Genomic DNA, 11,878 nt, shown 5'->3' with positions numbered 1-11,878 from the left:
TCCTTTTTGAAGGTACTACCGTTTCAGCTAAGCTTAATGTTTCCTCTGTCTTGTCTGAATTGTACTTTCTTTTATGTATCTGTAAGCATAGGAGAAGATATTGTCACAGTTCAAGAAAACCAGCAGCTTCTGAACTGAATTTAGCTTATGTTCCTTTATTTAAAATGTTATAAGAAGTCTCAGAAGTGGTGTATACTTGAAAAAAATTGGGCAGGAAGAATACCTGGGTGAACCCAGAATAGCTGTAACCAACAGATGAAATACATGTGAAGTAAAGGTTACATAATAACTGATGGATGTTGCTACTTTGCTGTGTTTACCAGCTCATAGAAGCAGAAACATCTCTACTTACAACACAGGCCACTTAGAGTGCAGTATCAACCTTCCTGAGAGTGAATTCCCTTTTGCAAATTCTTGGGAACAATGAATTATTTTTTAATTAATGCAATTCATGCCCTTCCTTTAGGACCCCTAGGCCTTCTCTGTAGTCTCACAGTCGATTGAAGCTTCACTGGTTGAAAGAGGCAATTCTGCCTCCATCTAGCTCCTTTCTGTATGCTGGTATGTTTGTGGCTGCACGGTAAGCTGGATAAAGGAATCAATTCAGTTAAAAAAATTCCTCACCGTTGGTTACTTTTAAACTGAATGGGTTCCACTGACTTTGTCAAACAGCACAAGGATGAAAAAATGGTTAGGGGAGGTAGCACCACTTCTGTAAAGTTATTGTGAGACTGAGGTGTTGATCTGCTTTCTGTCATGCCTGACCTGTGCTTGCAGTTTGCTCGGGCTGGGGGAAACCCCATCAAACCAATCCAAAAAACCAAAAACAAAAGAGAAAAAAACCCCAACAAACAAAAACAAACAAAAAACCCCAAACCCACAACCCACCACTTTACTGGGTTCATCTACCTACTCTGCAGATGTTAAGGTGTTAAGGTACTTTCTCTGCTACTTGCATGTGTGCATTCTGTTTTTTCTGTAGTGTTTTTCCTATGACTTAAGATTTTCACATCATGAGAGGCTGGTTGATGGATTAATGCAATATCAAGTAATAAGTGTATGGTAAACAAATATTTTTCCCATGTTTTATTAGAAGATGATTACCATTTTGCTGGTTTTTGCAATTTCAGCTTCCAAACTACAAAAACTTCAAAGGAACCATTCAGGAACTTGGTCAAAACCAGTACGTAGTCAGTGGTGAAATATTTGTGGTGGACAGGAACACAGTAGAAATTACAGAGCTTCCTGTAAGGACATGGACCCAGGTAAGTAACAGTGAAATACAGTTATGTAAGGACCAAAACCAACAAGAAGTTCCCTATTAAATTATTTAATCCTATATCCAGATAAGCTTCTAACACAATTTCTGATGATTATACACACATGGAAGGGATTATGGTCTCATTCTTTTGTGTGCCTTTGTAGAAGCAGGTTTTCTACTTGTGCCACCTACTGTCCATACTACAAAGAATACTTGCTTCTCCTGCTAAATTAGTATTTAATCCCCTTTTTCTTTTGACTAGTCTTTTCCAACCTTTTTAAATGCCTCTTATGTTTGTACTAGTCTTGGACTGCGTTTTGCACGTTATACTGGTTCTGTAAATTATAACTGGTATCAGATGTAATGTAGAAAGCTTTGGTCTTATGTTGTGCAGTTGGTTTATGGATTTAAGGATTGTAAGAAGTGCTTCTGTTTTTTGCTACCCTGTTTTTAACAGGTGTACAAAGAGCAGGTTCTAGAACCTATGCTGAATGGGACTGAAAAAACTCCAGCATTAATTTCTGACTATAAGGAATACCACACTGATACAACTGTGAAATTTGTTGTGAAGATGACAGAAGAAAAACTTGCCCAGGCAGAAGCTGCTGGATTGCACAAAGTCTTTAAGCTTCAAACAAGTCTTACTTGTAATTCTATGGTAACTTTTACATGTTTGGCTATCAGAATCCTTACTGTTGCTTGCTGTAAACTCGAATGTTTTTGTAGTGTATTTGGGTACTTGGTATTGAACTCTATTTTTGTGTTTGAAATTGTTTGGACAGTAGAAAATTATGATGACAATCAGGGATGACAAATATTAAGTCAATATGGATCAGCAAATCCATTTCAGCCCAGGTGAATTTTTCAAACCTAATTAGACAGGCTTAGGGTGGTTAGTTTCCTGTAACTGGCAATTTTCTGTGCAGCTAACCAAAAATTGTTAAAGTAAATCATACAAATAACTTTCTGCCATATTATAATTAGATTTGAGCTTTAAACTTGAGATAAATGACATTTTCAAAATTACACTTTATGCAAGGCTGTTACACCTCTAATAGGAGTTAAATGATCCAATGTTTCACCAACATAAATCCCATTTTAGACTGTAAGGTATAGAAAACATTATCCTTACACCACTGAAGACATAATAGTGGTGTAAGTTACTCATACGGTTTATTCTGCTTATAGCAAGATGGGAGTAAGAATATAAGCAAATACACATGTCTGTCTCTTATGAGAGGAATTTGAATAGTAAGGTAATTTCTACCAGAATATTTCCAAACAACCTGTCTTTATAAAGACTGAGGACAAACAAGAAAGGCTACTTTCAGATATTATCACAAAGCATAAATACCATTACTGTTGCTGTTGTCGTATAAATCGGAAGCTATGTGAAAATGGGTTAAAAATAAAGACCATAGACTGTGGAACTGGAAAAGGTCCTTGCTCAACCTCGTTTATGGATTGTGCTTGAAAAGTGAATCTACCAAGTGATGGTAGTAGTATTTCTCACAGGTTTAAGCAACCACATAACTACTGTATAGTAAGGGCTGCTTTCAGTGTATGTCTAGGAAATAATCTGCCCTAGTGTAAGCATCTTAAGAAGTTATGTGAGCTGAGCTAGTTGTTCACCCAATGCCCAAACAGATACTTTAGATAGATGAATTGCCCTCTGGAGGGGCTTATTTCTTCCATTTGACTATAGAGGGCGCCTAGGGTGACTAGTTCACCTATAAATGTCTAAACTGGAGATGTCAGAAGTCAGGCAGGATTGATTCCACCTATAATATAAAAATTATTTTGGGGGATTTCTTACTTTGAGCTTGAACCTGAAGGATGGCAGAGTTTTCAGCTGAACTGAAAGATTATTAAAGATGCTTTTCAGCTGTTACGTTAACTGATTGTGAATCATTAGGTGCTATTGAACTCATGCTTTATATTTAGATGAAATTAATTATTCAGCTGAATTCAGGTCTATTTAACTATATAGCTGTCTTCCTGTTTGAACATATTACCATAAATATCATCTTAAATCTATTTGTGAATAAAAATGTATTCATTTATGTGCCATGTAGTTCTATAGTAAGGTTTGAGTTCCCAGTCTTCAAAATGCTGCTTTTTGTATGGTGCATGTATACATGCAGTAGAAATAAACTCGTACACAAAGGTTTACAAAGTCTGAGGTTTGCAATCTCAAGCAGTATATTATGTATTTCATAGGTGCTATTTGATCATATGGGATGCTTAAAGAAGTATGAAACTGTGCAAGACATCTTGAAGGAATTCTTTGATTTGAGATTACATTATTACAGTTTACGTAAGGAATGGCTTGTGGGAATGTTGGGTGCAGAATCTACCAAGCTTAACAACCAAGCTCGTTTTGTTCTCGAGAAGATACAAGGAAAAATTACAATAGGTGAGTAAATGTAAGTTAGAATTATCAACAGTGGGGGAAAACCTGGAAATTATTTGAATGTAGTAGAATGTACTTGCTTGTAAGACATTTATTTTCATGACATTGATTCTCTTTTTATTCTACTTTCTGTCCTGGTTGTGTGCGTGTGTCTTGTAGAGAACAGATCAAAAAGGGATTTGATTCAGATGTTGGTCCAGAGAGGTTATGAATCTGATCCAGTAAAAGCCTGGAAAGAAGCACAGGAAAAGGTAATAATCTGAAATCTCTGGTGCTGCTAATGTTATAAAAGGTATTAATTTATTCAGATGTTTGTTTCTAATAGTCTAACATAAGTTATAACACACACAACACTATAAAAAGACTATTCATTACTCCTTATGGGCTTCCATTTTAAAAAACACATCAGACTTGTTCAAAAATCTTGTCTCATGATGTTGGTATTGTACATGGATAATTCTTATAAAACCCCCCAGATAATACAAGTCTCAAAAAGAGAATGCAGAGGACTGACTTTCTGAAGGCACCCAAATCAAAACTGGCAACTTGCTTTCTGACTGGCTGATACACAAAATGCTGCATCAGTTACCCCACACATATAACTGATTTTCCCCTTATTATTTGTCATATGATTGCAAAATGTAATTGCTATATATATAACGTATTAATCAGTTTTCTATAATGAAACATGAATATTATAAAGCTGTGCCTTTGCAACTTACTTTAATAAATTTGACCTTGACCTGTATTTATTTCTGCTTTTTTAAAACCAAGGAGTTTTTTATTGTTCCAAAAGAGATAAGTCACATGTTTAATTTCATGCTTTACTAAGGGAAGATGAAACTACTTTGAAAAGCAACTTAAAATCTTTAAACTTCTGTCAGGCACCTTTTTCTGTGCCATTGCCACTGCTTTTGCTATTTGTTTTCATTTCTCAGTTGATTTGCTTTACCTTTTTTTGTTTTTTTACTACTGTATTTTTACTTCACAAAGTGTGTTGTATTTTATAACAAAACTATTATTATGAGAAATTTTGATCCATTTCCAAACCACAGTTTGTACATTCAGGGCTTTGATAGCAGTTTTTATCTAAAAGACAGTGCTCATTTCCAAAGAAACAGATATACATGAATATCCCAAGGACAAAAGTCTCAACCCTGTGAGATAGCTAGGATTGTACCAATATCTGGAGCCAACAGCATACAAGGCTAGCATCAGATTCAGATTTGTTTTCTTAGATTATTAAATAATCCAAATACAGAAGGTCACAGAAACATGGCCTTTTGGAAAGATTAAGATTATCAAATCTGTAAGGGCACTTCTTTATGATGGTGCTTTGGAGCAGTGTTACAGTTTATGCATAGAGCTAAGATTTTTGATACTTATAATTGTGACTATTTCACTTTAGGCAGCAGAAGAGGAGGACCCACAGAACCCAAATGATGATGCTTCTTCTGCTTCTGGCTCAACTTCTGGCCCGGACTTTAACTATATCTTAAACATGTCCTTGTGGTCACTCACGAAAGAGAAAGTAGAAGAGTTAATTAAGCAGAGAGATTCAAAGGTTGGTACAATATGGAAGGCTTATTCTGGAATAATACAGTAATAACTGATGTGCCTAATAGTAAATGTTGAGTTTCTATAGTATTTTAGTTTAACTTTGTAACTTACATTCTAATGATGTGTTTATGTTTTAGGAGAGAGACTTGAATGACCTTAAAAGGAAATCTTCTTCAGATCTGTGGAAAGAAGATTTAGCAGCCTTTGTTGAGGAGCTTGAAGTATGTTTTATTTTATGTATTTTTTTTCTTAAAATATTAAATTTAGATTAACTTAGTTAAAAGCATTACTTAATTAAAAGTATTGAAATCTAAGAAAAACACCCCATAAGCAGCCATATTTTGGATTAAAAGCAGACAGACTTCCAAATATAGTGGTAAATAGGAAGTCAATATTGGGCGTTCGTGTTCCTCGTTGTGTTTCTTGGGGATTGTCTCTTATATCTATACAATTTAATGTTCTTTCCAAGTCAGTGACGGTGAAAGAAAAATTACCAGGAGAAAATATTTTCAGATGATACAAACACCTGGGAGGAGTAACTGTTAATAGTAATAATAATAGTAGGTCTACATGATCTAATTGGTTGTGAGGGACTAATTATTGTCAGTTAGACAGCTGTACATGTAGGAATGGAGTGTGTAGACTGTAAGTACCATACAAGGGGCTCTTAACTTTGCATCATGAATAAATCTGGAAAAAGGTAAAGTTCTGTTGGTGGGAACCTTGCTGAGCCTCAGCTTTCAGTGTGTGCTGAAAAAGGCTGGCATACGTCTTTGAGGTGACACAGGATAATACAAGTAAGATGTTTGTTCTAGTTCTCTGTGTGTTTGTGGTACAGCTGCAATTGGAAGTGTTCTGATCAGATGTCTGCATTTCAGCTGTGTGTTCATACTGGCAAAGAAAGCTGATTCAAGGAATGGGAAATGTTCCTTAAAAATTACTCTAGAAACCAGCTGCTTAAATTAAACACTGAAATACTGAAAAGTTACATCAGGACTCAGATACATACGCGACAAATAGAAACTTGATAACAGTGTCCAAAAGTTGGTATTTATTTAATCTTGAATAAAAGTGTAGTTTTTAACTGTAGAGGGTAATGAAGAATTTACCAAGATTAAGTGGTTGGTTTTCTGTTACTGGAAAGTGTTACAATTCAAAAGAGAATTAAGTGAGGTCTTACGCTCCACGTCAGAAGGAGATGAAGCTTAAATAATGGCCATGTTCTACTTTGTCATTATTAAATGTTGTGCTCCCTACCCTGCCCCACCTTGTTTGTTAGAAAGTAGAAGCCCAGGAAAGAGAGGATGTTTTGGCTGGCATGGTTGGCAAACCAATAAAAGGCAAAGTTGGTAAACCCAAAATGAAGAAACTTCAGTTGGAAGAGACCATGCCATCACCATTTGGCAGAAGAATAGTTCCACAGATTACATCTGCCATGAAAGCTGATGCCAGTAGGAAACTGCTGAAAAAGAAAAAGGTAAATCAAAACTATTGCTATAGTTAGATTATGTATTATGTAACCATTATATTTTTGTAGTCTGTTAGCATAAATGCAAACTCCTAGACCTCATTAATGCTGTATTCACACTGCTTTGCTGACCTAATGCATGAAGAACTTAATACTGGATTTCCTTTAGGTTTGCAAGCCTCTTGTGACTCCTTATTGTTCAGGTGTTTTTACTGAGTTTACTTCTTTCCAAAACAGTTCAATAAATGTCAATATACTATTCCACTTTCATTTATTATCTCCCATGAAACTATTACAGCTCTATCTTGAAATACAAAGGTGTAATTTATTTCATTTTGAGCGACTTTTTTATATTTTCAGGGTGAAACTGATTCTTTGGCAATAAAAATGGAATTTGATGAAGAATTTGGTGGTGTGCCAGCTGAGGGTGGTGGGGATGACTCACTGAATACATCAGCCACAGCAACTAAAACCCCTAAACCTAAGAGAGAGAAGAAGGAGCCTGGTAAGATCCTTACACAGTCATTGTTCACCTTAGTTGTGTATGCTAATTGGGTGTTAAATACATTTTAACACATAGCGGGAAGGGAAATATACAACAATAATCACTATTTCATCTGATTTTCTTCCCTAAAATGTGAAGAAACACTTGAAAGTACTCTGGTGAAATTGAAGCTGCTTTTCTGGGGTGGGTGGATGTTACATTTTCTACATTCAGTTTTTGGGGGGTGTCTTAAACTTTGAATTTGTGCTAGAAACACAGATTATTTTGACATAATTAGACTAATTCTGTGTAAATGGGGATTTCTCATTTGGATGCTCTCTGATGTCGAAGGATGTGGCACTCACCTTCAGCCTGACTAATAATAGAGATTGTAAAACTTGATTAAATAAATATATTTTTTGACGTATTCAGTCATTCTGACTTTTTAAAAGTTATGCATGTTATAGCTTGGCAGACTAAATGTTTATGTTAACTTTTGCCTTTATGAGCAGGAATTTATTACTACTGTTTGAGATATGCATAGTAATGGGGGGGGAGGCAGCAAGAAAAAAGAAAGCTAAAGGCAGAAGGGAAGGTTTAAGTAAAAAAGGAATAACGAGTGGGTATGCAAATATCCAGGGGATTATCCAGCCTGAATGGATTAACTGAGTTATGACTGAGTTGTCTGCCTGCAGCTCAAATCTACCCTAACTAGTTTTGAGCTAGAGCCAGTTAGCTCTGTTTGACCTGAGCTTGCCCTGCAATCAACTGACCGCACTGTTACCCCCCCAATAGTATCTTCTGCTTCCCATGTTGATCGGATTTTTCAGATCCTGATCTATTCCCTGAATAATGGAAAACTGCTTTGGTTTTTTTTCCTGGAAAACCCCAGCAACCTTAAAAAAAAGAAAAAAGGAAGGTTGACTGCAGAAAAGCTAAAACTTCAGATTAGAGACTTGCATGTTTTTCAGTCATCAAATAGGTTGGTTTGGCAGCAGCAGGTCAGGTTCAGTGTGAAATAATATAATTACATGCTATTTTTCTTCAGGAAGGAGAAGAAAACTCACAGCATTTAAAGGAGAACTTCGAAAGATAAAAATTCATGCTAAATTTATTCTTCTTAAATTAATAGGAAAGATAAAAATATTTTTTTACCCTGATTGTACTAACTGTTTAAACTGGTGGCAGGTACTAGGGTAAGAAGAACACCATCATCTACAAAGTCCAGTGCAAAAAAAGTGAAGAAACGAAACCCATGGTCAGATGATGAATCCAAATCTGAAAGTGATTTAGAAGAGAATGAGCCTGTGATTATTCCAAGAGACTCTCTGCTTAGGAGAGCTGCAGGTACCCAAGCTTTTGTGAATTGTGCATTGTGACTGAAAGTTTAAATTGCAAACCTACATTTGCCTTTGACCGTAGCCTTCCTTTAGGACTTTGTCTCCTACAGATAGCGTGCATTGTATTTTCTTCACTGCGTGGTTAGTGAAAAACCTCTCATTGTCAAGACCAGGAGCTTAAGAGTTGATATGAAAGATTTTGTAACTTGGTTCAGAAGTCTTTTCCCTTCTTCTAAACACTAGAGTAGAAATTACTCAAAACCCTAGTGAATTACACAAGAAATAGACAAGATAATACCATTACAAACAAAAAAATGCAATTATACTGGCAAGTAAGGTCCAAAAGCTTGAATGGCAATAAAAATGTATCCAAAAAATTTTGAACAGTCCATGAATAGCAAAAATACCAGAGGCTGAAAGTTTGGAAAAACAAGTAAATATTTGAAAGTTAAAGAAAAACACACAGATTTTTCTGGAAAAGTGTGAATTGAGTTTACAAGCACTTGATTAGGAAGAATGTTCTAATGATGGAGTCAGGAAAACTTCAATTGTAAGTGCAGGATTCTCATTCTTTAAAAGTTCTTACACGGTGGTATCTTCATAACACTGTTAGCTGAAGGTATCCGAGCAAGCCGCACATGGTGTTAGATGTTTGGTAACTTTAAATTATGTCCTTTTATTCTTTACCCCCAGTCTTTTGTCTTGTGTACTCTGAGGCAGGGACTGTTTAGTGACTTCCATTTTCATTTATTTATGTATTAACATAAGGAACTATTTTGAAATGCGTCTATATGTGATTTTTCTAGCTGAGAGGCCCAAGTATACTTTTGACTTCTCAGAAGAAGAAGATGATGCCGATGATGATGATGATGCCAACAATAATAATGATTTGGATGAGCTTAAAGTAAAAGCCTCTCCAGTTACAAATGACAGAGAGGATGAGTTTGTTCCCTCGGACAGTTTAGAAAAAGATGAATATGACTTCTCCCCAGCCAAATCAAAGCCATCTCCAGAGTAAGTCCTGTAACTCAGCAGTGTTTCTTTACTAATAATCCTTTTAAATGCAGAAGTTTCTGAACAAACCTGAGGAACATCAAGGTGTTATTTCTCTACATGTACCATGTAAAATTTTACACGTTTCTGAGGAGGAATTAAAGCACATCTTATCTCAGCCTTGCAATTGACCTATGCAGAGGCAAACATGACTTAAGAAATTATGGTACACTGGCAGTAATATCATCTGTTAAACTGCATTTTTTAAGCTTCTCTGGTTTCCACCTTGTGCCTGTCTGGTGTACAGAACTACTGAAAAAAAATGGAATTCTGTTAGGTTTAAATGCCTGAAGTTCATGCCTGAATGGTGATTTTAGGGGTTTGACTGCTGCAAGTGTATACAAAAATGCTGGAAATGCCTTATAGTGCTAAATCAGCAATTTAATCTCATATGGATATTATCTACATACTTCACTATGTAGTTAATGCAACTCACATAATTTATTTCTCCTATTTGGAAGTAGGAAAATGTCTCAAGATAAGAAGAATCAAGATTTTGGGAACATCTTCTCTTTTCCATCTTACTCTCAGAAACGAGATGATGGTGAGCTTGTTTTCACTGATCTATTTAATCCTATGGCAATATATTAGGGAATTTATGTGGTATACACAAACTTCACACAGTAGTTATAAAAAGAAGGCTGTCCAGATTTATAAAGGGGAAAGGGGAAGGAGGGTTTTGATCCTTAGAGGAACAAAGCTGATATCACAGGTAAGAAAGCCACAGTATGTCCATAGCCTAGCAGTAGTATCAGAAGCACTTTTTTGAGATGAATTTTGACTGTAATTGATATTGATGATTTAAAATACGCAGTGAATTGTACTTACTCTAAATGTACTCTGGATTGTAGATACAACAAAATTGGACAGTGATGAAGAGGATTCTGCTCCTGTTTTCTCATCATCTTTTGCCCCAAAACAAACAGAGAAAATTACAAGTAAAACAGTAGCTGCTAAAAAGGGTGTGTATAGGATTGTCCTGTCAGCCATCATTTACTTAAAACTGATCTCCCTCACCTCTGTGTTGTCTCTTCACATTTTCAGAGCAGGAGCTGTATTCATTTATTTTAAACTTGGTGAAATTCAGGATGGGGTGTGAGCTTCTGCCAGCTCCTTAATGATACCAGTTTCTTTCCACTGGCTACCACAGTGTTAAAAGTACATTTCTGCATACGGAGTTTAAGTCAAGTCCAGCCTTTGATTGATTAGTTTAACTAAAGGGAGGTTTTACCCTCAAGGAATACGTGAAACAAGATGACCTTGGGGCTGAAGATAGTCTTTGTAATGGATCTAACTTACTTTAATAGGAAGGAGGGGGCAAGTGCAAAGGAGGAATCTCCAGTAACTATTTATGTCCTAAATAGGTGTTGTGGTTTAACCCCAGCCAGCAATTTTTTTTCGCTTTGACTACTTAGGGGAATGTTGGTTTGTCACTTGTTGGTGCTACTTGTAAGAGAAAGACTTGCACTTGTTTCTACATGTGTGCTAGACACCATAATTAATGGTGAAAATAATGGGTTTTATTACCTAATAGTGGTTTAAATAGGTTATAAATTACAGTTCTTAGCACACGATAGACTGGGGATTTTATTACTTTCAGATAATTTTGTTTTTTCTTGCTGCTTCATCTCTCCTCCAAAAGCACTTTTTATGTAATGCTGTGGCCTTTGTTTTTTGAAACTTCTTTCAACCAATTTGTAGCTGAACTGCTGCTTCCCCTAGTAGCAGTTAAGAAATCCATAGATATGTCTCCTCCCTGCTTTTTTTGAAGTTCATTTTCACTGAGATAGATGATTGACAGAAAATGATGTCACAGAGTCAAACTCCTGCAATAATCATGGGGCAAGTTGTCCTGCAGTTAAACTAGTGTAAAGGCAAAACCATCACAAGCAGCAAGCCCTATCTGTAAACAGTGTAATGTATCCAACCTGGAGAAACTGTGTTGCTGCTTTAGTTACTGGTAACCTGGTTTGTGCTCAAAAAGACTAAAAGTATTTCATCAATGGAACTTATTTAATGCAGTGATACACCTTAAAGTATGACAGAGGAAACCTGTTTATTCCATGTAGTTTTAGCATAAAAGCTGAAGTATGTTTTCTCCAAGTGCTGAAACGGCTCATCTTGTTTAAATAGCTGCCACTTAGGCTGTAATTGGAGTATCTAATAAAATTTATTGCTTCTAACCAATATGTGAATTTACCATATTTAGTATCTCTATTCTAACAGCAAAACCAGATGCGCCTCCTAAACCTAAAAGAGCTCCCAAGGCCAAGAAGGTGGAAACTCTGAACTCCGACTC

At 36.0% G+C, this 11,878-nt stretch overlaps 1 protein-coding gene across 1 annotated transcript in view; it reads left to right on the top strand.

Annotated features, from left to right (window-relative positions):
• TOP2B (topoisomerase (DNA) II beta 180kDa) overlaps window positions 1–11,878 on the top strand; it is a 57,845-nt gene that overhangs the window by 44,218 nt on the left and 1,749 nt on the right. The window contains 13 exon segments of the mRNA XM_010015031.1: window positions 1,131–1,265; window positions 1,719–1,919; window positions 3,482–3,677; window positions 3,834–3,925; window positions 5,083–5,238; window positions 5,372–5,455; window positions 6,514–6,711; window positions 7,063–7,207; window positions 8,375–8,533; window positions 9,333–9,540; window positions 10,044–10,123; window positions 10,431–10,541; window positions 11,806–11,878. The exon segment at window positions 11,806–11,878 is cut by the window's right edge and continues 19 nt beyond it. Of these exon segments, the coding sequence (XP_010013333.1) occupies window positions 1,131–1,265; window positions 1,719–1,919; window positions 3,482–3,677; window positions 3,834–3,925; window positions 5,083–5,238; window positions 5,372–5,455; window positions 6,514–6,711; window positions 7,063–7,207; window positions 8,375–8,533; window positions 9,333–9,540; window positions 10,044–10,123; window positions 10,431–10,541; window positions 11,806–11,878 (1,838 nt within the window).

The sequence above is a fragment of the Nestor notabilis genome, unplaced genomic scaffold, assembly GCF_000696875.1.
Source record: "Nestor notabilis isolate BGI_N333 unplaced genomic scaffold, ASM69687v1 scaffold185, whole genome shotgun sequence".
Lineage (NCBI taxonomy): Eukaryota > Metazoa > Chordata > Aves > Psittaciformes > Psittacidae > Nestor > Nestor notabilis.
This window is presented reverse-complemented; position numbering and strand designations above follow the sequence as displayed.